This window comes from Alexandromys fortis, unplaced genomic scaffold (assembly GCF_014885135.2).
Source record: "Alexandromys fortis isolate MF-2015 unplaced genomic scaffold, M_Fortis_MF-2015_v1.1 scaffold_90, whole genome shotgun sequence".
Classification (NCBI taxonomy): Eukaryota; Metazoa; Chordata; class Mammalia; order Rodentia; family Cricetidae; genus Alexandromys; species Alexandromys fortis.
Window position 1 is genome coordinate 6,828,205 of NW_026067985.1, and position 21,607 is coordinate 6,849,811.

General features: G+C 42.8%; 1 protein-coding gene across 1 annotated transcript in view; it reads left to right on the forward strand.

The window, feature by feature from the left end:
* Naa25 (N-alpha-acetyltransferase 25, NatB auxiliary subunit) overlaps positions 1 to 21,607 on the forward strand; it is a 52,774-nt gene that overhangs the window by 30,183 nt on the left and 984 nt on the right. The window contains exons 12-22 of the mRNA XM_050158929.1: positions 732 to 821; positions 2,237 to 2,417; positions 2,918 to 3,017; positions 6,757 to 6,908; positions 7,641 to 7,766; positions 10,981 to 11,224; positions 11,677 to 11,800; positions 12,922 to 12,987; positions 15,131 to 15,228; positions 16,434 to 16,544; positions 19,755 to 19,901. Of these exons, the coding sequence (XP_050014886.1) occupies positions 732 to 821; positions 2,237 to 2,417; positions 2,918 to 3,017; positions 6,757 to 6,908; positions 7,641 to 7,766; positions 10,981 to 11,224; positions 11,677 to 11,800; positions 12,922 to 12,987; positions 15,131 to 15,228; positions 16,434 to 16,544; positions 19,755 to 19,901 (1,439 nt within the window). The remainder of the gene's footprint in view (positions 1 to 731; positions 822 to 2,236; positions 2,418 to 2,917; positions 3,018 to 6,756; positions 6,909 to 7,640; positions 7,767 to 10,980; positions 11,225 to 11,676; positions 11,801 to 12,921; positions 12,988 to 15,130; positions 15,229 to 16,433; positions 16,545 to 19,754; positions 19,902 to 21,607) is intronic.

Sequence of the window (21,607 nt, forward strand, 5' to 3'; positions counted from 1 at the left end):
TGTAAGGTAATGTTCAGTGCAGAAGCAGGAACTTTGGCTGGCTGGCTGTAGGCCACTCAGAAGAGGTGTCACTTGAGCACCACTGTGCTTTAAGAACCATTTGGTAGGAGGGTTAATATAGCATTAATTAAGCTGAGGCTCTGGTTCTTTTCTTCACCTCAGACTTCTTTGTAAAGACTGGTGTATGCACCTTCTCCTCTGGAATGTTCTGTTCCAGCTTAGTGTGACTTATAAGCGATTTGGTTTGTGTTCTCACCTCCCTTCCTTCTATACATCCATTTTTTTCTTGCCCCCTTTTGTGTTGCCAGGGATTGAAGCCAGTTGCTTGTGCATGCTAAGCACGTACTTATCTTCATGCTACATCCCGTTTTTATGGCTTGTATTTTTCTTCGGTACAGGCCCTATTCTTTTTTATTTATTTGTTTTTGTGTTGTTTTTCGAGACAGGGTTACTCTGTCTAGCCCTAGCTGTCCTGGAACTTACTCTGTAGACCAGACCAGGTCAGCCTCAAACTCCAGAGATTGTCTGCCTCTGCCTCCTGAGCAGAATTAAAGACGTGCACCACCACTGCCCGGCTTACTCATCCTATTCTTACTTTCTTTTTTCTTTTCCTCTTTTTCTGCCTATCATTTTTCTTCCTTAAAAAGTAAACAAAAGTCTCCTGTCGCAGCACTTTATGAGTAATTATTAAAAATAGTCGTTTTTTTTTTTTTTTTAAATCCTTCCCCTAGGGCGCTCTTGTTTGAAGACAGAGTTGCAGTTCTCTGATTATTACTGCCTCCTCGCTGTCCATGTGCTCACTGATATATGGAGAGAAGCAGGTAAGGACACCAGTGTCACCTCCATGGGGGTTTGCTGCAGATGGAGGCCACACTGTGGAAACTCTTAGCACTGAACCTTGGGCCCAACTCAGCAGCTATCTCATTGGTTTCTAAATTTATCTGCATAATGAATGATCACTCTGATTTAAAACTAGACTTAAGATATAACCACACTGATTTAAAGGCAGATGGGCAAACCCACAGAACACAAAAACCCTCTTTTTATTTATTAATGTTTAAAAAATGATTTTTCTGCCAGATGGTGGTGGTGGCAGCGGTGCATGCTTTTAATCTCAGCATTTGTGAGGCAGAGGCAAGTGAGTTTGAGGCCAGCTTGGTCTACAAAGTCAGTTCTAGGACAGACAGCCAGGGCTAAAGCCTGTCTCCAAAAACCACACACATAAAAGATTCTCTCTCTCTCTCTCTCTCTCTCTCTCTCTCTCTCTCTCTCTCTCTGTCTCTCTGTCTCTCTGTCTCTCTCGGAGACAGGGTCTCACTTTGTAGTTTGTAGTCCTGCTTGGCCTGGAACTCAATATTAGACCAGACTGTCCCTAGAACTGAGAGCCGCCTGCTTCTGCCTCTCATGTGCTAGGATTAAAGGTGTGCGCCACCACATAAGCTTCTTTATTTTTTTAATTAAATTCCGTGTGTTTGTGTGTGACATGTGGACACAGATGTTCCATGGGTCACGTGTCAGAAGACAACTTGCCAGAGTCATTTCTCTCTTTTTACCCTGTGGGACCCAGGAATTGATCTCAGCTGCAGGCTTTGGCAGCAAGCACTTTTATTTGCTGAGCCATCTCTCTAGTCCTAATAGCAGTTTTTTGTTTTGTATTTTTTACAGTATCAAATGTAGTATTTTTTCTAAAGATTTATTTATTATGTATATAACATTCTACCTCCATGTATGCCCGCATGCCAGAGGAGGGCGCCAGATCTCATTACAGATGGTTGTGAGCCACCATGTGGTTGCTGGGAATTGAACTCAGGTCCTCTGGAAGAGCAGCCAGTGCTCTTAACCACTGAGCCATCTCTCCAGCCCCCTCAAATGTAATATTAGTAGGATTGTGTATGGAATAAAAATGATAACTTTTGGGTCTTGGGACAATGCTGCAGGGGTGGGGGCAGCTAGCAGATTCTAGTTCTTCTAAGTCCCTCTCTTCTCAGAATCCAAGATTCTGTGAGGTTCCATGATTTCCCTCTCTAGATCTACACGTCGTCTTCTTGCACAGCTGTGTTTAATTACTGATAGAACTATTGAAGGGCTTTGTAATCAAGGGAATCCCCTGTTTTGATTGCAGGTCTCCATCTAAAATTTGTATGCATCCAAAATTATTCAAAGACTAGTCAAGGCAGGTGATTGATTTCGGCAGGTTCCCTAAAGATGAGTGGATAATGATGTGTTTTGATTCTAGGTGAGGAGACTGCTGTGTGGCAGGCCCTGACTCTGCTAGAAGAAGGCTTAACCCATAGCCCATCCAATGCTCAGTTCAAATTGCTGCTTGTTCGAATCTACTGCATGCTGGGTGCATTTGAGCCAGTGGTGGATCTTTACTCCAGCCTTGATGCTAAGCATATCCAGCACGACACCATTGGGTTGGTAGTATATACTCTGAATACTGTGCAGACAGCCTAGGAAGCTCACTTATAGGTGATAACAAAACAGCACTCTAGACACCAGTCACTACTGTGACCCTCTGCAAAGCACGAGGGACTTATATCTCCAAGCATTACAGAGTTTACAGCTCCAATCATGCACACTCTATTTTGAAGTTGCTACTTCTCTGCTGTTGGCACTGACCCAAAGTATCCCTTTGAGTTTTGGCTGTGCTATGCAATTACTAATGGACATTTTCTATTCACATTTAGGAAGAGAACACCATGTTCTCTGACCAGCTTTATGTTTCTTTCTCTTATTGTCAGGTGTAAAGAAAGAACTCTTTTCACTTTCTTTTAATTTGATCCTGTGAACTAGATCATTCCACTGGCAGTGTTTTTTGTTTGATTTCTTTTATGCCCTGCTCTTTCTTGGCACTTAATATTTTGACAGTAGAATGAGGTAACTGTGACATGTTTTTTCTTTCCTTCCTACCTAGCTATCTTCTGACCCGATACGCTGCATCCTTGGGTCAGTACGCTGCTGCCTCCCAGTCCTGTAACTTCGCACTCAGGTTTTTCCACTCCAACCAGAAAGATGTAAGTGAAACCCATTGGTGCTGTAATTTACTGCTGATTGACATGGTTCAGAGTGCACCCCCCTAGGGTCACAACATGCATATCACATGACACCATGCTCTGTTGCTGGCAGGTGCCCTTAAGCTGAGTTTAATCATCCTAGACCATATGTAGAGCTATTTGCATTTGTTCAGTGTGCATGCATATAATTGAATCCTTGGAAGTTTACATTTCTAACTGGGCATTAAGAGACTAAGAAGTCTTTTGTCTGCCAACTTTGTTTCAAATGCTATTCAGAGACTTTTCAAGATTAGCAGCAAGAGGTACCAACCAACAGCCACCCCTACTACATTTAAGGAGCAGTGAGTTAGAGCTGCCTTGGAGGTGAGGGTGGACTGAGTGCACTCACCCTGCTGCTCACTTGTGCTCATTGGGTTAAAGAAGGTCTCAGGGCATCCAGGTGCTCTCAGCTGATGGTTTACAAAACTGTCCGGGAGCTTGTGTTCAGAGAAGGTGTGTTGTAAGAGTGGCCCTTGCTGCTGTCCTTCCTGTGTGGTGGCTAACTAAGCCTTACTTCCTGGAGTTTGGCTATGCCAGCCTCAGCCTGTAGCTTTCCATTTTATTGGTCTCTTGATAATGAGTTTTTTGAGGAAGTCACCATCTGAGATTTATCTTGACAATACTCTTGAGTCCTTTGCTTTAAAGTCACTCCTGTCTTCCACTTGTTTCTTGAGAGTTGTTTTGGAGACTAGAGAAGTAGAGTAGAGGCGCTTCTGAGTAGTCTGTGTTTTGAGTTGTAGGTGTGCTGTAGCAGAGGACAACTCCAATCCCGGAGAAGGCTAATCCCTCTGTCTCAGCCCTCACCACCAACGGAAGGGATTGGTATCTGTGGAGACTTTCTTCCTGATGAAAGAGAAGAGGGTATCTGCATCTAAGCCTGTTGCTTTCAAGGTGCCAGCATGGCATAGAAGTAGAAACCTTGTCTCAGACACTGGGTGAAATGCCCGCTGTAACTATCATTTGAGTGAATCTGTGATTACCCTCCTCTTTTTTTCAAGGAATTTACAGTTTTTGAAAACTGTTTCCTCAAGTCTCATTATTTTATCTCTTCTTCCTATATTTATAAGGAAGAGGTTAAAGACATTTCATTTACTGAAGACTTAAAATTTGAGACAGGGCCTTGCAGTGTAGGTGAGGCTGGCTCTAAACTCCCTCTCTATCTTCTTGCCTGTCCTTAGAGGGGTCAGTGTTTTGCTAATAGTTGATTATGAATCATTGAATAGCTGATTTATGCAGCTAAATGTGCATGATATTGAGCCTGATAAATGGTTAGCATCTTATTGATCAGGGAGTAACAGTCCCCCTCCTTAAGTTTATACCAGTGCCACTTTTAACCATTCTAACCTGACCTGAGGCAGCTGTGCCTGTGTCCCCAGTAAGGAAATGGAACCCTGCACCTGTTATCTCTGCAAAACCCAAACTCCATGTTTTGCAGCTTTCATTCTTTGGTTTTGGGGATGTCCCAAGTGCTTTTTCTCTTAGGCGGCTAAGGTATTTCATTTCTAATTCTTCAACTTAGCACTTCTTCAATAACAAACACTCTGTTGTACAGGGGCTTTGTGCTTTGGGTTGAAAATTATCTTTGGATGTCTGTCTGTTGTCATCTTACTTGGGAATCAGTGTTAGGTTTCCTCATTGTCAAAAGTCACTTAAATGTTCATGGTTTTAAAAGCTTGCTTTTTGGTGACAGAGACATGGTACAGCGGTGAAGAACTCCTGGACTTGCAGTGGACCTGAGTCTACATCAGGCAGATCGTGACCATTTGTAACTCTAGGTCCAGGGGATCTGCCCAAACACACATCACAGAAATAAAAATAATAAAAATCTTTTTAAAGTTCTTTTTGAAATCTAGGTATTAATAAAGGTCATTTTTAAAGGTCTAATACCCATGTATTTTACTAATTTTCACAGCGACTCGGGTTCATTTCAGTGGTCTTTTGGGCATCTAATTAGCCTCGTTGGTGCACAAATGAATGGCAGTAGCTGTGGATGCACACTTTGGTCAGTAGTCTTTAGTGTGCCTGTGGCTTCTGGTTTGGGTGCGTTCCATGAGGTACAAGGCCTCATCAGTGATGTTCTCAACCTTCTGATACTACTCCCTGGGCCCTTGGCTAGCTCTGCAGAGTCACTTTACTGTGGCATTTAAGGACTATCTCAGGCAGATGGACAAACTGCAGCTGTTCCTGGCTTGTTACAAACTATACTTATCTCCTGGTTGCCCCTTGTTTCTCTCTTTGAAAAGCTGTTGTCTTTTTCACAAGTGAAGTTCCATGGGCCACTTAGACACTGAGGCTCCCACTGAGGGAAGGCTGGGTCTCATGTTGGAACTACATTCTGTCTAGAACCACTCCAAGTCCTATTTCTATCCTGAATTATTGGAAGTGTTGTCAAGCTGTAGGTTCCCATTTCAAGGGTCAGCAGCCAACTCTGCTGTGTCTTCTAAGTTGGGGACTGTAGGAGAGAAGGATGTGATAAGTGTGGGCCTCTTGATGGGGCATGCAGTTGTCCTCAGTCAAGCTGGCAGGTAATCCTAAACCCACAGGATCACACGTAATCTTTTTAATTTTCTTGTGTCCGTCCGTCTTTAATCTCTCCAGATACTGCAGGCAAACAGCTGGCCGAGGTGTCCCCTGGGGGTTTAAAAGCCGCATCGAAAGCAGTTGACTTAGCGCCCGTGGTGCAACCCCACGGCCTGAAATGAACCCTGCGAGGCTGTGTATCAGAGGGTATGTTGTTGACTATTGGCCTATTTTTCTACTGGGCAAATTACTCAGGCATAGTGGAAATGGGGGCAGAGCAAGCAAACTAAGGCTAGGCAAAAGGCTTTCCAGAAAATGTCTTGAGGCAGACATCAGCATTGAGCTAAACACTTCCTTGGCCCACAGGGCTGATCTCTTTTCTGATCCTGGTGGCTTCGACCCACTTTGTGAAATGTTCTTTCCTGAGATTTGCTTCTGTTGCACCAGTACTTCATGAAGAATTCTTTGTCCTGCCTCTGTTCTGCAGCATTTCATCTGATGATTTTAATCTGTAACTAAAATACACGTGTGAGCGCTGCCTTCCCTTAGTTGTCTATGGTGATTTCTAGCAGTTTTGTGTGCTCAGGAATCTTGGTTCTTGACATCTTCCTCAGAGTAGATGGCATTCCTGTTGATGGGTCTTGTTGTTTGGTGTCTTCTGTCCTTCTGAGAAGCTTATCTGCCTTGTGTCTGGTACCATATTGAGAGAGAACCACCCAAGGAGCAGTCACTTTCTGAAGGAGAGGGTTTCATTTGGGGCCCATGGGGTATGCCTGTGTAGTTATGGCGCCTTTGAATGCTTTCTACAGAGCATAGTTTGTGTTAGGATTGTAGGATACACAAGCTCCATTCCAGAATGGCATTTGCCAAATTTTTGGCTGTTGTGATAGAACATCCTCTAAGTCCTGCTGTCATGAATGACATGAGTGCTAAGACATGGCTGGAGATGGCTGTAGCCACCTCAGGCTAGCAATGTAGTGGAGGAGACATTTGACTCATCTCCAGAAGGAAATAAAAGTAGTGTTATTCATTCATGGCTGGGACTGCCCTGTGTGGCCAGACCTTCTGAGCCTGGACCAGAGCCTTGGTTGTAGTTTGAATATTTAGTTGGCTGGCAAACTTTGCTTACATTGCCTGACCTGTGGAGTATTTATACCAAGGTGGTGTCTTTCCTTCTCAGACCTCAGAATACATTATTCAAGCTTACAAATACGGTGCATTTGAGAAGATTCCAGAGTTTATCGCTTTTAGGAACAGGCTGAATAATTCTCTCCACTTTGCACAAGTGCGCACTGAACGGATGCTCTTAGACCTTCTTCTTGAAGCAAACATGTAAGTATGTGATGAGAGGCCAAGTGGGACCAAGGGGCCAGATCAGATGGTCTTAGCTGTCAGTAGCTGAGTTAAGGGTAAATGGAGGATGAGAAGAGAAGAAGCTGCAAATGGAGACACAGAGCCTTGACCCTGTCATGGAGAATGCTGGAGAGCTGAGACTCTCAGATCCAGTAGAGCTTCCCCTTCCTCTCTAGATAGGCTTCAGGAACAGGGCAGGTGCTTGTCTACTGTATTCTGCTGAACTCCAAAAAGCTTTTGCTTGCTGTGATAACTTGTCTCAGTTCTATTTGACCTTATATGAGACCTTGTTTTCTAATGTAAAACCTTTCTTTCCAGTAAAAGAAAGTCCTAGCTAATGTTGTTATAATTATATTGTTATAGAAATAAGACCTTAGGGCTGGGGAGATAAATAGCTCTGGAGTTCCAATCCCCAACATCCAAGTAAAAAGTCTAGCATGGCTGTGCACGCCTGTAATCCCAACCAGGAGGCCCAGTGCTGGCAGAAGGATCCTTGAGATTCACTGGCCAGCCAGGCAATCAGTGAGGTCCAGGTTTGGTGAGATAATCTATCTTCCAAAATAAAATAGAGACAAACAGAGCAGGACATCTGATGTAAACCTCTGGTCGCCCCAGGCATACACAGTGACACAGTCTTCTTGCATGTGCAACATATAACACATGCGTGCACATATGCACAGGTACAGTCAAAGCAAACTTTCTGTATTACAGATCAACTAGCTTGGCAGAAAGTATCAAATCGATGAACCTGAGGCCAGAGGAAGATGATGTTCCATGGGAAGATTTGCGAGACAACAGAGACTTGGATGTTTTCTTTAGCTGGGATCCAAAGGACAGGTATGAGGAGCTCAGCTCTGAAGAGTCAGCGTGCATCTAAAACTTTTTAAAAATTTCTCTTTTACACAAATATACATGTTCATTGTTGGAGCACAAGTAAGTGCACAGCACATCCCACCTCAGTGCTGGGCCTGCTAAGTTTAGGCCTGTTCATGGCATGTATGACTTTCAGGTGATTCAAGGTGCAGGATGCAGTTCCCTAGTCATCTGAGAGGAAGGTAGAAAATATTTTTATGTGATACTGGCTTTTCTAGCACTTCATAGAGGCTTGTAATCTCCCTTAGGTTCTAAAGGGTTATGGCACATTGACAGGGGTGTGTGTGTGCACATGTGCACATATGCATGTGTTTGTGCATGTGTGTGGTATTTGTATACAGAATTACTTATTTCTTTTTAACAGTACAAAATGTTGTAATCATATCAGTGTTTATTAGCCAGGTGTTGTTGTTCACACCTGGAGGCAGAGGTAGGCAGAACTCTGAGGCCAATCAGTTTTAGGACAGCCAGGGTTACACAGTATGATTTTGTTTCAGGGAAAAAAAAACTTAAAAATACTTAATTGGTGTTCTATTCTAAGCCACATGCAAACATGAATAGCCCTGGCAAGTCAAAAAACTGAAGGACAAATCATGTGCTGCCCTCTGCTCTGCCTATTTCTCATGGACTTGTGGCTACTGAGGTGAAGATGCAGACTTCTGGTGTGTACTCGGGCACTCAAGTTTCTCACTGGTGATAGTGAGTGGAAAAAGGGAGAACCCCTGACAGAGAAGAATTAGTGAATGTACCATAGTGTCTATTTACTGTCCCCTTAGCTGTCCCCTAACTTAATTCCGCCAAGCTTCATGTCCTGTTGCTTCTCTCAGATGGCTTCTCAGTATCTCTCTGGTCATATCCCTGTGAAGAGGTCAAACGCCCTGTGTTTTTGGGTGCCGAAAAAACTGTTAGCAGTCCAGAGCAGTGGGGGTGAGAACTGTACTCCCTTTGTGACTAATTGTGGCCTGGACAGTAAACTCTCTGGATCCAGTTTATCTGCTGAATAACCAGCAGTTTGGTTTAATATCTGTCCGAGAGTCTGGCTTGCTGGTGTACACCTGTCTGTGATTCCAGCTCTTAAGAGGCAGGTGAATCAGGAGTTCAAGGTCATCCCAGCTACACAGCATGTTCAAGCCCTATATCAATGAGATAATCACAAGACCATCCTGTGATTCTTTGAAAAGCAATTTCTCAGCCACCAGAAGATCTGCATTTGCCATACTCTTGAGCGTACTTCAGATTGCTAGCCTTTATGTCCTGTCTTCAGAGGGGCCAGGGGGGCCAGCAAGATAGCTCGGTGGTTAAAGGGTCTTGCCATCAACCTGAGTTCAATTCTTGGGACCTTCCTGGTGGAGAAGAAAACCATTTTCTGGCCTCCACGTGCATGCGTAAAGTATGTAAAGAGGAAGGGTAAATAGTGACAGAAGCCACAGGCAGGGCTCTCAATTCCACAAACACAGTATGCCTACCACATTGGGCCCTGGAATTGGAGCTGGGGCATAAAGATAAGCAAGGCAGCTCAAAGGGTGACAGTCCAAGGAGACATGGTATGAAGGGAGGTAGTAGTAGTACAGGGAACCCACTGCCCTCTCCAGTATAGGCATGGAAATTAAAAGTTTTTTTTTTTTTTTTAAAGGAATATAAGGAGTTGTGCCCACAAAAGTTGTGAAGAGGTTGGAATGGGATTCACTAGACGATAGTAAGGCATAGATCCTGATGTGGTGGCATACTGCTGGATCCCAGAACTTGAGAGGCAGGGATGTAGAAGGATCAGAAGTACAGGGTTATCTTTGAATATATAGCAAGTTTGGCTGTAAGAGACCCTAACTCAAAAAAAAAATTAAATATTAAATACACATTTCTTCATTTGTAGTGACCTCCTTTATAAAGAGTTCATAGTGAGCAAAATCAGCAACTAGGAACTACTTAGGTGAGGCTTACTACCACCAGGACTTGTTTTCTAGGGATGAACATCTGTGGTCAACATTGGCTGTGTGGGAACATGATTATTGTCGTTTTTAATTGACATGTAAAATTTATATGGAATTGATAATCTATTTCCGTACTTAAAATACAGCATATTGACTTTAGGGTCTGTAGTAGGAAGCTAGTGCATAGGCATGTAATGTAAGCCCTGTATGAGAGGTCTTTGAATACTGATTTGTAGGTTGCCATGACTCACCGAGTAAACTGGCAGAAAGACTGTGTAGTTCCTGTACTGCAGCACTAGGGTTCACCCCAGCAAAAACTACATGGTAGGATAGGCCCAGCCTGGGACACTGATTTCTCCTCCCTCCACTTGAGGGGGTATCATCTAGGAGAGAAATGGTGCCATCACACAGTTTGTGCTGTTTCTGCTTAGGGCAGCTGGATGCTCAGTGTCCAAGGTTTTTAGCAGCTGGCTACATCATACTCTGTTCAGCATGCTCCAAGCTTCCAGGCTTCCAGCAGAAAAGTTGTTCACCATACACAAGTGGTGTGTTCTTATAGTTTGGCCACAAGAGCTGCTCTTGTTAAGTGATGATTGGAGTACAAGCTGTCAGGCATCAGTTGAAGGCTATCCTTGCAAATAGATCCTCTGCCATTAAATAAATACAGTACAAAAGTAGTACAAATCAGTTGGGTTGGCCATCTATGCCTTTAATCCCAGCACTTAGAAAGACAAGACATGTGGATTTAGCAGGACCCTGTATGTATGTATGTATATAAAATATGTACCAAATACATGTATAATATATATGTTTGCATATATGTAATTTTTTTGGTGCTATTTGGAATACACCTTGCAAATGGTAAGGATATTCTGTGCCAACAAATTGAGCCCCAGTACAGTTTATATACTTATATAACTTTTGTATAGAGAAGTCTGAAGGGGTTTGTGTGAGTTTGTGGACTCTTGAGTGTTTGGGTAGCTGGGTTCTTTATTACCACTTGTTTTTCTGGCATTTCAGCTTTTTTGTGTCACTCGTGTTTTAATCAGAGCAGATACTCCGAGTGGGGAGATGGCCTGTTGGTATGGTTGCCATGGCCAGCGTATTACCTGGTGAAGCAGGCAGCAATCAGATGTTTGGCCTGAGGCAGAAATTGTACTGAGGTTTCTTGATGGGTGAAAGCAAATGCTCAAAGCTTTGAAGGCAACAGGCTGAGTAAAATGGATGGTCTGGGGATGTTTTTGTTTAAGGAATGTTTCTGAAGAGCATAAGAAACTCTCCTTGGAGGAGGAGACCATGTGGTTAAGAATTCGCACCTTAACGTTGAGACTGATCAGTGGACTTCCAAATCTTACCCACCCTGTGGAGCCAAAGAACTCAGAGAAGACCTCGGAGAATGGTGTATCCTCCCGGATTGACATTCTTCGTTTGCTCCTCCAACAGCTAGAAGTGGCCGTGGAGACGGGGAAGCGGTTTATTGAGAAGGAAATTCAGGTATCAACAAGTATTTGCTATCAGAGGCTCAATAATTATTTCAGCAATTGTCTTTTAATGCATAATGAAGAGCACATTTTGTTCAAATTGTGGCACTGTGAGAAAGAAGGATTTAATGGTCTTGAGCCATTTCAGGGTTTTGCTCTGTCTAGACTCATCAGTCAGGAAAAGCAAAACAACATTTTGAGGTTTTTTTTCTTTTTTTCTTTTTTTGAGATGGGGTTTTGGTGTATAGTTCTGGGTGGCCTTTAATTTCAAGTCTTTCTGCCTCAGTGTTGGGACTACAGGCACACACCACCATGCTCCACTAATACACATGCCCTTTTGCTGTTAACTGTGGGAGTTGGTTACCAGTTTTCTTATTAGTGAATTTTTGTTACGTTTTATCCAAACAAGTCCTGTTTTCACACTTTTTGCGAATTAAGGGTATGATTTTTTTCCTCTTTTTTCAGTATCCTTTCCTTGGGCCTGTCCCCACCAGGATGGGCAGGTTCTTTAGTTCTGGCTGCTGTCAGTGCCTGGTCCGCTCCTTTCACCTTGTCAATGATGTCTATGAGCTCGATACCAGTGGTTTAGGTAAGTGTGCACGGGCGTGTGTTTATTAGACTCTTATCATTAAAAATTATAATAAGTGAATAAATATTGAAAGGTTACTGAGATTCTAAATTTATGGGGGATCAAAAATAACCATAGGCTGAGCCCCCACCCTTAGGCTTCCTTCAGAGCTGATAGATCTGCAGCATTTGGGACACAACTGACCAGTTCTACTAGAGAGCCTGAGATAGTTCTTAGAGGAGCAGTCATTGTCCCTCTTCCCTTCACTGTCCTGCCAACCCCTTGGCCGCGAATGTCTTTCAGTAGTGGGGTTTACATGCATGTTGTTTTCATGACTTGGTTGTTGATACTGAGTTTGCTATTGCCTTTTAGAATTCTTATTACTTTAAATCTATTTTATTTTATTATTTTATGCATATGGGTGTTTTACTTGTGTGCATTTCTGTGCATCATGTATGTGCCTGTGCCCTCAGACACCAGAAGTGTGTGTTGGAGGAGGGGGGCCTGGTCAGATCTCCTGAAACTGAAGTAACAGTTGTGAGTCACGAAGTGCTGGGGATTGAACCTGGTTCTGCAAGAGCAGCCAGTACTCTTGACTACTGAATCATCTTTTCAGCCCCAGCTTTTAATTATGTGTGTTGGGGTATGTACATTATGGCAGGTGCCTGTAGAAACCAGAGTTATCAGTTTCCCTGGAGTTGGAGTTACAGCTGTTGTGAGCCTCCTGAAATGAGTGCCAGGAACTGAACTCAGGTTCTCTGTAAGAGAGAGATTGTATATACTTCTCTCAGCCCTAAGCCCTCTCTCCAGACCTGTTATTGCAGTTTTCATTGTTTATTGTGTGCGAGTGTGCAGATATGGATGTGCTGCAGCGTTCACAGAGAGGTCACCGGACAACTTATAGGAGTCCATTTTCTCCTACCATGTGGGTCCCAGGAGTCAAATTCAGGTCCGGAAGCTTGACAACAAATACCTTTTCTAGCTCACTGGTGTTTTCACCATGGCTTGTGGGCTGGCCTTGAACTCAATTCTGCTGCCTCAGTGTCTTGGGTACTGAGATTACAGCTATGTGCAGTCATGCCCAATCTGCTTCTTTATCTTTCTACAAAAATGAATGTTGGTTGTTTGTTTTTCAATTTTAGAGGGTACACTGGATATACAGGAACGTATAGAAAATGGTCTTGCAGCTTTACTAGAACTATTGAAAGGTAAGTTCTGACTGCAGATTCCTGAATTGGGCATGCATGTTTGAAAGTAGCTCAGTGTTTAAAAATAATATAAACACATGCAAAGATTTGGAAATAATAAGCTTTTTTTTCTTTTTAAAATTTTTTTTGAGTTGAGGTTTCTCTGTGTAGCCCTGGCTGTCCTGGAACTCGCTCTGAGACCAGACTGAACTCACAGATTCACCTGCCGATGCTGGGATTAAAGGCATGCACCACCACTGCCTGACATTTTTTTGGAATCTTCTTTTTTGTTTTGTTTTTTCGAGACAAGAGTTTCTCTGTGTAACAAATCCTAGCTGTCCCGGTACTTGCTCTTGTAGATCAGGCTGGTCTTGAACTCACAGAAATCCGCCTGCCTCTGCCTCCCAAGTGCTTGGATTAAAGGCGTGTGCCACCACCGCCCGGCTCTTTTTTTTTTTTTTTTTTTTTTTTTTCTTTCGAGACAGGGTTTCTCTGTAGCTTTGGTGCCTATCCTGGAACTAGCTCTTGTAGACCAGGCTGGCCTCGAACTCCCAGAGATCCGCCTGACTCTGCCTCCCGAGTGCTGGGATTAAAGGCGTGTGCCACCACCACCCTGCCCGGCTCATATTTTTGGAACCTTAAAAAACTAAATTTTCACTATTCAAAACTAACAGTTGTTTGTTTTTAAGTGTTTGAGATGGGCATTATGTGTATTCCAGGCTTGTCTCACACTCACTCTGCAGTCCAGGATGGTTTTGGCTTTGTGATCCTCCTGCGTTTTCCCTTGTGAGTGCTGGGATTACAGGCATGCAACAGTACCATGCCTTAAAGTTAAATTCACAGCAGAAGTACTTGAAAACTGTTAGAAGTTGGGATGCAAGTGGCTATGGCCCAGTTGACCAGACTATTAATGGTATAGATTTAATACTCAGTTGCCATGGGTGACTTATGTGTGTTAATGGTGTCTGGGTGTGTGTGGGTTAAAGTTGAGTGTCCATTTTACCATGCTCTCTAAGGCAAGGCTACTTACTTGAGTTTACGAATTTGCCTAGACTAGCTGCCAGTGAGCCCCAGAGACTCTTCTATGTGCGCTCACTACTGTGCCTCACTTTCTTTTTGGTTTTTCGAGACAGGGTTTCTCTGGTTTTGGAGCCTGTCCTGGAACTAGCCCTTGTAGACCAGGCTGGTCAACTCACAGAGATCCGCCTGCCTCTGCCTCCCGAGAGCTGGGATTAAAGGCGTGCGCCGCCCGGCTGTGCCTCACTTTCATAAGGTTGCTGGGTGATCCAAGTACTTTATTAATCTCTCCAGCCCCATGTAGATGCTCTCCTACAGTGGACTTACACTTTCAGGTCAGGGTGTTCTTCCAAACCACTCACTGAGTCTTCACATTATGGTAACCTATATTCCACATCTCTTAGCTGATGGCTAGATGCCTAGCATGTATCATTTTTAAGACTACTTTTTATATTTTGGAGACTACAGAATAAGTCATTTTTTTTCTTTTTAAAGATTTATTTATTTATGTATACAGCATTCTGCCTCCATGTAAGCCCACACGCCAGAGGAGAGTGCCAGATCTCAGTACAGATGGTTGTGAGCCACCATGTGGTTGCTGGGAATTGAACTCAGGACCTCTGGAAGAGCAGCCAGTGCTCTTAACCTCTGAGCTATCTCTCCAGCCCAGAACAAATCATTGTTAAGACATTTTTTTCATATGCACTGGGACTTTTTGTTTGGGTGCTTTTTTTTTTTTTGTTTTTTGGGGGTGGGGGAGTTTTTTTTTTTTTTGTTTTTTTTTTTTTTTGGTTTTTTTTTTTTTTTTGGTGGTGGTGGTACTATGGATAGGTTCTGGGATCTTGAGCTGGCCGGGTAAGCTGGCTACAGTCCCATTCCATTGTAGCTGTTGTTTGTTTGTTTTTTGAGAGAGGGTCTCACTTTCTAGCTCTGGGCAGTTTGGATAGTGCAGCTTGGAACTTAGTATGTATGAGTCTGGCTTTGAACTTAGATCTGCCTGCTGCCTCTTCCTACCATGCTGAGATTAAAGGTATGACACCATATCTAGCTTTGGTTTTTATACCAGTTATTTTCAGATTCTTCATTGTGTGTCTAAATGTATGGCAAGTTAAGGAGAATAAAAGCAGAAAACCGTTTCCTCCCTCAGGTGTCTTCAGCACGTGTAAAGGCGAGCTCTTAGAAGTTAAAGATGGCAATGTGAAGACACAGCCTGCTGTCCTAGAGAATCTGGTCTTCTTTGTCGAGGTGTGTCTCCGTCCTCCTGAGGGGCATAGGCAGGGATTTACACCTGCCACTTAACCCTTTCTCACCTGATTGTTTGGGACACTAGAAGCAGTTTCACATTGTTTTCTAAACTGGTTCATCCCTTGTGCTTAGGGACAGCTTCTGAGTGGCAGTCTTCTTCTCTGAGACTCCCCCAAAGTCAGTTTGTCCCATTTCCTCTGGCTCTTTAGTTCATTCCTCCAGCTGTTTTACTAATTACCTAACATTCTGGAGTCTGGAGGAGATAAAATATAACTTTCTTCCCATTTTGCTTTTTTGAAACAGGGTATTAGTTCAAGACTGACCTTGATCTCAAACTCTGAGTCCTCCTGCTTCAGCTTCCCAAGTGCTAGAGTCATAGATACATGCCAACATACCTGGAAGCAAAACTCTTTATTTTTAACCAGATTCTTTTTGTTGTTGTGATTTTTTTTATTAATATGTGTATATGTGTGTGCCTGCATGAGTTTATGTGTACCTTGTGCACAGGTACCTGCAGAAGGTCAAAGGGCATGGAATCCCTTGGAACTGGAGTCATAGTCAGTGATGAGCTGCCTTGTGGGTGCTGGGCATTAATCCCTGGTCTTCTGCAAGAACAACCAGCACTTTTAACTGTAGAGTGTTCCCGAATCCAATACCCATTTTTTTTTTTTTAAACCCATCTTTCCCTTCTTTTTCCTGTGGCCTGGAGGCTGTATGCTCTGCTCTGGTGACTGGTGAGAGCCTAGGGGCTACTCAGCAAGTGCTGAGTGGTTACTGTAGCACACACATGGTCCACACTGTGGAACAGAAGCTAACTGAATGCTCAAGGGTGTGTTTCCAGCTGAGGACTCCCAGGTTCACTGTTGAGTCCCAGTGACTGCTTGTGGAGAGTTCTGGGGTCCCAAGCCCTGGGGAGTATGTAGACGTCACACTTAGCAAAGGAACATGCAGAGAGGTGAAGTGCAATGGAGTCTAGCAGATGAGAACTGGCAGGAAGGATAAGGAGGCTAGGTAGCATGAGGGCACGTCTTCAAAAGAAGAAAAGTTCATTCTGGCTCACAGTTTTTAGTCCTGGTTGGCTTTTCTCATCTCCATGGTGTCTGGTGGTCTTCTGAAGAATTGTCAGTTGCCATGTCTGTGTCTAGCTGCTGTTTTCATACTTTACTGTAATCCATACTGACTAATTTGCACATTTCCTCTTTCAGACAATCTCTATCATCCTTTGGGTATCCAGTTACTGTGAGAGTGTCCTGCGACCATACAAATTAAATATACAGAAAAAGAAAAAGAAGAAAAAAGAGACCAGCATCGTCATGGTAATAACTCGGCTGCCTTTCCTTCTTCTTTGTCTGCATGCTGTGCGAGTTCAGGGCTCTGGAGGCACCTTTTCTCCCACAGCCTTTTCTGAAAGGACCTTACTCTGTTGCCTAGCCTTGTCTTGACTTTGGATTATCAGTCTTCCCAGTACTTGGGACTATAAGTGTTTGTTGGTTTTGAGACAGTCTTTCCTGCCCCCTCCTGAGAGCTCTTTCCCCAGTTACATCCTCACAGTAACAGGGACAGGCTAATGGCTCCATGAAGGTCCTTCTCTAGTGACCGCTTCCTGATCATTGGCCACATTTGCTGTCTTGTCAGTTGATCCATCTGAAACAATACTACAAGCTCAGGACACTGAGCTGTGTACCCAATGTGCTCAAAGGAAACCTATGCATGTTCTTGGAAGGCTTGAGAGTTGAGAGTACCCATTCTTCCCAACTAGGACCTTGCTATTTTTTTTTTTTTTCAAAGTGCTGGATTCCTGTGATGCTGCTGTTAGTTGCTGTCTCTCTACCTTCCTTGCATCTGAATAGTGCTTATTCTTTTGCCTGTTTTTGAAGAGTGAAGGCATGTGTATGTCAACATTCACACTATTGAGTCTTAGTATTTCCTTAGATACATGTAGAAATTTAGGTTAGACATGAGCACTGCCTTTTTAGTTCATTAAATCATTAAATGTTTGTGTCCCATTCTTGAGATTTTAGTATTGGATGAAGGAAGTGTCTCCCTGGTTCATTGCAGAGGTGGTTCTTTCCTTTTGTGATTAAAAATAAGACATGGGGCTTGGGAGCTGGCTCAGTGGTTAGGAGAGCTTGCTGCGCTTCCACAGAATTTGATTCTCAGCACCTACACCAAATGGCTTACAACCTCTTCATGTCTAGCTCTAGGGCATCAGACAGCATCTTCTGGCGTCCATGGACACCCAGACATGTAGCTCACATACTCATGTGCGTACACACACAGGCATCCTACAGAACTGTTGTGCCAACACATGCTTGAAATCCCCCAGCAAGTCTGAGGTCTGTTTAGTTTACATAGAGTTACTAGCAGCCAAAGCTACATAGAAGACCCCAAACAAACCTCACATAAAGTAAGCCTAATAATCATGTACAATCCTAGAATACACCCAGTACTTAAGACTTTTGAGGTGTGTTTTTTTTTTTTTTTAATTTGTATATTCATTCGCATACTCGTTTATTTGTTTGTGGCAGGGTTTTCCTTGAATTCACTGTATGGGCCAGGCTGGCCTCAAACTCAAAGAGATTTGTCTGCCTCCGCCTCCACAGTGTTGGGATTAAAGGTGTGTGCCACTAAACCTGGATTGTTGTTTTTCTGATTATTACAGTAACCCATGAAGATATGACTAGAGATCACCCATATTCTCAGTTGTGTGACAACACCGCTAACAAGTTAGTGATAATGCAAGTCAGGATCATGCTATGCAGAAGGTCGGGATTGAGCATAGCACTCAGCAGGTGGAGGCAGAGAGGGCAAGAAAGAATTCAAGGCCATCCTTGGCTACATAGAGAGCTAGAGGCTGTGCTATATGAGACTTTTTTAAAAATAAAAATCTGTAACTTGACTTTTGTTTTTGTATTTGATTAGGATATTAGGCTATCTTTATGTCAATAAATGTAGATTTATCTCTTTTTTGGTCATTTCTCCATATTTAATAAACTACAGTTTATTTTTTGATGAATATGTAGTTGGTTTATAATATCTTGACTATAAGTAGAGCAATTATTAGAATCTAGACTTAGATCCGAAGTGAACCGAGTGTGTCCTTATAACCCTGCCCCCAGCACTGGCCATATGGTTTGTGTGTTCTCAAGTCTATATGGTGCTGAGCCTTTAGAGAACAGCTCTTTCTTCATAACACTTAGTGTCAACTTTATTATAGGGGCACAAGTTATCCAGTTTGTTCTTTTCACAAGTGATTCTAAAAAAGGTTTTTTTCAGTGTGTGGTTGTTTTGTTTGCATGTACACCACCTGATACCTGGTCCCCACAGAGTCTAGAAGAGGACATCAGATCTCCTTTAAATAGAGTTGTGAGCCACTAGAAATCTCTAACCTGGGTCCTCTGCAAGAGCATCTGGTGCTCTTAGTTTATAAGTCATCTCTCCAGCCCTCTGTCTTTTTTATTCAGTAAATGGTTTCTGTTTTTGGAGAGTGGAGAGGATAGTCTTTTTTAATAGTTTCTAGTTATGTGTCATGTTTAGAAAGGACTTTTCATGCTTAAACAAATTGCTACTTAAGTTTCTTCTGGTACTTATTTTTGTTGCATCAGGATCTGGCTTTGAATTGCATATGTAATTTAGACAATTTGAACTCCTGATTTTTCTTTCTCCACCTCGGGTGCTAAGATTACAGGTATGAGCCACCATGCCTGGCTCTCTTTTTCTCCTTTCTTTCTTTGTTTTACTCATTCTAGGGTAGCCAGGGCTATATAGCGAGATCTTTTTTTTTTAATTCAGAATATTATTCTTCTATCTTCCATTAATATTGGAAATCTCATATGTAAAGAAGGAAAGGAAAATAAAATGTTTTGGTTTGGTTTTCCATTCATATGTATATATGGCATATGTGCATGTGAGTATGCAAATATGTAAGCAAGAGGTAGAGGTTGAGTCATATCATCCTTGGTTGCTCTCCTCCACATTACATATTTAGGCAGGGTCTTTCACTCGAACCCAGAGCACACCAGTTTGGTTAGTCTAGATAGCCAGTTTGTGCCTGTCTCTGCCTCCACAGTGTTAGGATTCCAGCCAGCACTTATGTGGTTGCTGGATCCTACCCTTGTAAATTTTTTATCCACTGAGCTGCCTCCCTAGTCCTGAAAATAAAGCCTTGTTTCCCTGTCCATCCTGTACTGTTTTTTTACATTTCCCACCCTCAGAAGTCATAAACAACTAACATACTTTCTACTAGTTCTTCTCCAGCTATACTGGAGAATAGGAAATAAAAATTCATTTCAAAGAGAAAAAAACCTAAACCTAAATATTGCTCCTAAGTTAACCACCAGTATTTTCTTTCCTGTTCAAAGGCGGTGTTTTAGCAGCTAATTGGTTATTTCAGACTGTCTTACTATCCCGTTGTTCCATACCTGTGGTCACAGCATCAAACACTGGGCGGTGGGAAGGTAGCGTAATGTACTGGAAACACAACTGCTCAGAGAGATTGTAACACTTTTTAATCTTCTTCACCCCAGCCTCCAGTCTTCACCAGTTTCCAAGAGTATGTTACTGGACTTCAGACTTTAATTTCCAACGTTGTGGATCATATTAAAGGACTTGAAGCAAATCTAATTGCACTTAAACTTGAGGAACTCACATTAGAAGATACTTCTATCTCTCCGGTAAGAGATGATAGGCAAGCAGCATGCTTTCTGTACATTTTGAAACATTAGCAGGAGGACTAACTAGTTAATGTTTATTCAGTTTCTCATTCTCTCTTTGTAAGACAGGACAACAAGTGTCGCTTTTTTGTGGTGGTGGTTTTTAAAATTACATTGTTGAGAAATTACATTAAGGTGATAGGTATTTTCTCCTCTTCAGTCCCTCAACCCATCTTTTTGTGGCTGTTCTTTTCCTAAGAGGACTAATACTGAGGGGTGGGGATGTGTCTTAGTTGGTAGAGAGCACTTGCCTAGCATTCAGGGAGGCTGGGCATGGTGATGCACATATGTTCTCCTGGCACTCAGGACTCTGGAGCAGGAGGATTGCTATAGTCCAATATTATCTACAGTGTATTGTATACATAACAAATAAATAAATATTTTAATATATATATATTTAATGTTTGGGTATTTTGCCTGCATGTACATCTGTGAACCTGGTGCCTGAGTCATTCTGTATGTTCTGGAACTAGAGTTAGAGGTGGTTATGAGCCACCATGACGGTGCTGGGAACTGAACATAGGTCCTCTATAAAAGCAGCCAGTAGGGGCTGGAGAGATGGCTCAGAGGTTAAGAGCATTGCCTGCTCTTCCAAAGGTCCTGAGTTCAATTCCCAGCAACCACATGGTGGCTCACAACCATCTGTAATGAGGTTTGGTGCCCTCTTCTGGCCTGCAGGTATACACACAGACAGAATATTGTATACATAATAAATTTAAAAAAAAAATTAAAAAAAAAAAAGCAGCCAGTGCTCTTAACTGCAGAACCATCTCTCCAGCCCCCAAAACCCTGTCTTGAAAAACTAAAACAAACAACAAACAAAAAAGTCTTATGTTCAGCTCAGTTTGTTCTTTTTTTTTTTTTTTAATTTATTATGTATACAATATTCTGTCTGTGTGTATGCCTTCAGGCCAGAAGAGGGCACCAGACCCCATTACAGATGGTTGTGAGCCACCATGTGGTTGCTGGGAATTGAACTCAGGACCTTTGGAAGAGCAGGCAATGCTCTTAACCACTGAGCCATCTCTCCAGCCCTCAGTTTGTTCTTGAGATTAGTTTTTATGTGTGGTTGCTGGAACGTGTGGGTATACAGCCTATGGCTAGGTACAGCTGTACTTACTTTTTATGTATACTACTGAATAAAATGTATTTGTAGATGTGGTTGTTGACACACATCTTAGTTCCAGCACTTGGGAGGGAGAGTCAGGTGGATGGCCAGGGCTAAGTAGGGAGAACCTATCTCCCAAAACAAAACAAAACATTTGTATGCATTGTCTTGTACAAAAACCATTATATATAGCATTGTTCATCAGGAAGTTTGTATCTGGTTTTTGTTGAGACTCTGGGCTTCACCCTCATATAGCCCTCCCAACTTCCTGGCCCTCTTTGTGTTGGAGCAAACCCACTTTTTGGTACTCCATACTGCAGTACGGTTTTGTCTCTCGAACCTGTGGACTACCATCCAGGGTGGGATTCAATAGGGGAGTCGAGGAGATGCGTTGGAGCACAATGGATGGGACAGGGGATGGCCTCGACAGTATTCTAATAGGGAAAGACGGAGTTGGTATAAAGTAGGTGCTGTTTAAAATGGCTGTGATGTCAAATTAGTGATACAGTTCTACTTCATCTGAAAACAGAAGTCTTGGATTTTATACCTTGCCCAGCTT